General features: G+C 42.8%; 1 protein-coding gene across 5 annotated transcripts in view; it reads left to right on the forward strand.

Annotated features, from left to right (window-relative positions):
* LOC106817517 (O-acetyl-ADP-ribose deacetylase 1-like) overlaps nt 1–4,376 on the forward strand; it is a 10,073-nt gene extending 5,697 nt beyond the window's left edge. For all 5 annotated transcript variants that reach the window (XM_014822199.1, XM_014822204.1, XM_014822190.1 and 2 more), the window contains exon 4: nt 3,673–4,376. In XM_014822199.1, coding sequence (XP_014677685.1) covers nt 3,673–3,947 — 275 coding nt within the window. In that variant the 3' untranslated portion in view covers nt 3,948–4,376. The remainder of the gene's footprint in view (nt 1–3,672) is intronic.
* Nucleotides 4,377–5,133: the final 757 nt, after the last annotated feature.

Here is a 5,133-nt window from a genome sequence, read left to right on the forward strand (position 1 = left end):
CGGTTTGCGCAACGTAGGAGAACCCCTGCACTAGATCTACTTAGTTACATTTCCTGCATTCAAACAGTCAAATGTCGTGCAGCCAGCGTGGCACTGATCAAACAACGGTTGCGCGTCCATAAAACTTTTCGATAACTTATCACCAGTTAAAGGAGTTTCCCTTCTATAGCATGAGCTATATATAGGTCATTCGAATCCATCTACAATTCTGTACATTCTGTGTTTTCCTGCACAAAATATTGGCACCTTATTTAACAAGCAAGTGAATTGCAACACATCGCGCAATACTAGCGAATTCTATGCAAAATTTGACAAGATTACCCCTTCTTCATTACCATTAAAATAGATCATCACAAAATCATGTAAGTAATAAATATGAAACTACTAAACTCGTCAATCTAAGATGAGATGAGTCACTACTATTTATACACCTAGCAATTCAACAACTAAATTGCTTCCTTATACACTTGTGACCGATGAATATGTGCTTACTTCTCAATTTTTGAATATTTAGTCATTTTTTAGGAGTAAAGGGGATCTTTTTCTTCACCAGGACACTACTTCTCTGACCTCATTTGCCGATTAATGCGAAGATTTGCTTGCCAGTAGAGGAATTGCTTTTTAGAGTTCAAGAACAATTTGCGGGCATTTCAGATAAGACAAACAGGCTAATTTCAATTGCAGCAATACTTTATTTTCTTTTTTAGCTCATTCGAACTATTTAGTCAGATGCAGCTTGTTCTGATCGCCTATGAGCGTGCGTCCGTCGTCCTCCACCTCCCGTCGCTCCGTGCGTAACATGTTGGCACAAATCTTAACGCTTTGACGTACGGTCACGATAATTCGCAGTGGTTCCCCAGCGATGAAATTCAAAACAGGAGGGAGGGAGGGAAGGCGGGGAGGGGGAAACTAGCGGGAGTCGGGGGCTCGTTTTTTTGTACCACTAACTTAATGCGTAAAACCATCTCACCACACCATAACCCGGTATCTTTGGGCGTTCTTGTTATATATAAGATAGCGAATCCAGTGACCATTCATGTGGGGACAGGTACGTTTCTTACTTGTATATTGTTCTGCAGTGCATGCGTGGCACAGGTAAAATATACACGCCGCCGGTGTCCTAGTCATATGGAATTCTTACGATGTCGGATTCCCCCGCTGGCAAACTTTCTATTCTTGTATTTAATCGGGCTAGACGGTAATTTAAAGGGGCGCAACGGATCTTGAAACGGGGGGAGTTTTCCCAAACGGGCCGCGCATCGCCCCCGTTTTGCGCAACCGTCAGGGAGAACCCTGATTTCGTGACGTTGGCGGGGGGCATCGTGCAAAAACGAGTTGGGATGCGGCGAAGCTGGGTCAACAGTGTCAAGATAGGGGGAACATTCCCTCCTTACTTAATGCGATAGGGAGAAAATGCGAATTGCGCATCAAATCTAACACGGCTCGCTTAACGCTCTGTATAGTCGGTGTATAGCTCATTGTAGGAAAAGCCAATCACTAGTGCTCACAATTGCGACGGTCCACAGTGTTCAAAGTTCAATGGGGCACAGGACAGTATTTTGAATATTTTCTGCAGACATGGTCTGATCGGAGACATTGTGAAAAAACTTTTTGCTTTCAGCGGTGACCTAGCATCTGATGGCTTTATTGAGAGGACCAATAGCAATGTACTATTCTGCCTAAATGCGAAGGAGTAAGTTGTCCCACATAACTTTTATGAAAACTTCAAAGGAGGCTAAACATGGATTTGTTTACTGTTAGAAAGAATTTAGACTGCCACGTTTGCTAGTCATAATCTATACATGCCTGCGTTGTATAGCCGCGTACTAATGTCACAGTGAAATTTCAAAAGTAAATTGGTTGAAGTAAGGTTTTATGCTCCTTTAAATGTATTAATTTCTTGATTTTTGTACTGTCAGTGTTTTACATAGTAACTCTATGTCCACTGCCATGTGGCCACTGCCAGTGCATGTGAGTGCGAGAATAGTAATGTGCTATTTTTTCGCATGCATTAATTAGTTAACGTGGTTAGCCTCATCTATTTCAGCTGTAGCTTCGTAGGTAAATTGTGAAGGTACCTATATTCTGTCTGATAAATACGTGTTGCTTCTATCCTTCTTGTACGTATGGGATGCTCTGCCATCTTTAATCTCTAAGACATCTCAACGTAACGCGCCATCTCGTGCAACTTCATAACGATCATGTACGAACATTTTCTTGTATGACAAGTATCCTTGATTCGCATTCCAGTGTTCGAAATATAACGCTATCCGAACCGTTTCCGTACTTGTCCATTTCCACGGAGCGAGAAGTAGATCTGTCCGGTATATGCTTGTCCGGCGGAACACGCGCTTTTAGAGCATTTTTTTCAGAATTTTCTACCATCGCCTAGCCCGCTGCTGGGAAAACCCTAGTTAACATAGTATTATAACACTGGTGCGGGAGTGCCAGCCTTGATTTTCAACATATATATAACATTTATGTGAAGTTATAATAACGTCTTTACCGGCCTTGCTAGCTTCCAACCGAACATCGGTCTTCGCCTAGGGTTAAGATAGTACCGTCAGATCAATCAGTCCTGATAACGACAATCAGACATCTGTAACTAGACAATCAGTCGCACAAGCCCCGTCCGCATGTGCTACACGCCTCAGAAAGAGAGAAATGAAGAGAGAGGGAGATGAGAGAGCGAGGGAAGAGAAGTTGAGAGAGACCCCCGCATAGAGAGAGAGGAAGAGACGAAGCAGAGAGAAGGAGAGAGAGATTCAGAAAACGGAAGATGAGAGAGAGAGAGAGGAGGAAAGAGAGAGGAGAGAGACTTGAGAGATGAGAGCAGAGAGAGCATAAAATAGAGAGAAGAGAGATCGATGAGAGATCCTACTAACAGGTCCCCGCGTTCCTTTGTCATCGATGAGAGAGCAAGGAAGAGAGAAAGAGGAGAAGAGCAGTGTGTGATCGAGCGAGAGAGAGCGGGAGAGAGAGAGCGCGAAGGGAAGAGAGAGCAAGAGCGAGAGAGCGAAAGAGAAAGAATGAGAGAGACAACGAGGGAGAGCGAACGCGGCGATGGGAGGGTGCCCTTGATTCGTTTGCCAGTGATACTCATTGCTATGAGTTTAGCATCAGAACACCTGCCGTCAGGTGAGCGCTGTCGCTCTGCAGCACTTGTCTCTTTTGCTTTTCTTACCCTACTTAACTCGCCTGATTTCTTACCCATCTAATACTAAGTTACACCAAGATTTAGTGACATCTTGTTTTAGGTTTATCTTTGACAAGCTCACCATCTGGCTACTCTTGATTTGAGATACAAGATATAAGAGGAAAAGTTCATAGATATAGTTCAAAGATCTAGTGCAATGAAATGTAATCATAGGAAAGCTGGTGCATACTATCATTTTTGCAAAACTGTAAGTTTTGGAATGTATGAGCGCATCCTATCGAGCTATGTGTTATACTTTTCCTAACTCAACATAATTTTTATAAATTACTGAAAATAAACCAATCTTTTTCCTGCATGCGTGCGTGCGTGCGTTGTATGCGTGTGTATCTTTGTGTATGCTTGCGTGTGTGGTGTGTGTGTGTGCATGCGTGCACGTGTGTGTGTGTATGTGTATGTGTATGTGTCTTGATAAGTAAGAAAGCAAATAATTATAATATGCATATTTGTTGCCGCAGGAAAAGAGGTAGGGGATATAGCAGTGGTAAAGGATGGCAACCGCTACCTATACAACATGGTTACCAAAAAGAAATTCTGTGACAAACCAACAATTGAGGATCTAGAGAAATGTCTTGTGCAACTCAGGAATTGCTGTAGGCAGGATGGTGTTACCAATCTTGCCATGCCAAAGATCGGTTGTGGTCTGGATGAACTTAAATGGTTCAATGTTCGCCTTATGATACAAAATGTGTTTGAACAAGAAAGTATAAAAATAACAATTTGTAGTCACTGATGCCTGGTGACAAACCAGTTCGTTAGCTGATTTCGTGATTGAAGTTGCTGGTAATATGTCACCTAAGCTTCATATTAGTAATTGTGTATATATGTGATTAAAGCTGATTCCTTATTAATTAATATGTATTATGCTGTCCAGCCTAGTTCAATTAGTTTCATTCAAGTTTGGTAGCACCCCTTGGAGCTGTTCCATTTAAACATTTAGTGATTCCTTTAAGAACCGACCGTCTTTTGCAGCGATCTTTTCTAATATACTGCTCTGCCCCTGTATAATAACTTGGTTTGTTAAGTGCGTTTTTAATAATGTATTAGGTGCTATACAGGCGGTAGTTACCTGTGCTTTTTGTTTTTGGATTTTTACGTGTGTGTATTGTAGCGACGTCGTTGTGAGGCGAGGAAGGGAATAAACACTGTCATTGATAGACGATGCACAGAGTTGTGTGTTCCTGAGAGTCATCTTTATTCGCCCCCTTCGCGCCCAATTCCCCACCTGTAATGCTCTCCCGGATAACATAACATATGAACGTCTGAGTAGACGTTGGTGATACCACATTTCCCTTTTTCCTTTACTTTTGATTACAATGAGAAATAAGTACACTCATGCAGTATCCTGGTTAAGCGAACACAATACTAAGAATACTGATTACTTGTATACAATACTAAGCACTTGTGCGCATTACGTTGTTCATACTAGATTAATTCAGAAATAAAGTATCATTCAAAGGACACTCAAAGAACCCGAAAAAACTAAATGGAGGTAGACTGCTCCAAGTAGTCTGCAAGAGCTGAGGATTATTCTGCCTCATTATCGCACCTGCTATTCCCTATCTATACACAATACAGCTCCGAGTAGCTGTTATCTAGTACTCCTCGACATATCTGCGTGGTGGCCTGCGCGTTCTCTCAGACCGCCGTGGCTCCGATCGTGTCTCTGGCTGTTCGTTGAGAACGGTTGGCACGTGTTCACCCAATGACGACTCCACCGGTTCCGGACCCTCGGATAGTGTGGTCAGCTCCGTTGGGATAGCAATGCATTTTGACTGAGGCTGCATGTTTTGACTGGATGTGGGGCATGTTTTGACTGCCATGCGACGGTTACGCCTGACAGTGCTCTTGGGTGTCTGTATCAGTACCGACCTAGGAGCACTGTGCATTCTTACCACCATGCCTTCGGTTTGCTGATC

Source organism: Priapulus caudatus, unplaced genomic scaffold, assembly GCF_000485595.1.
Source record: "Priapulus caudatus unplaced genomic scaffold, Priapulus_caudatus-5.0.1 Scaffold34, whole genome shotgun sequence".
Lineage (NCBI taxonomy): Eukaryota > Metazoa > Priapulida > Priapulimorpha > Priapulimorphida > Priapulidae > Priapulus > Priapulus caudatus.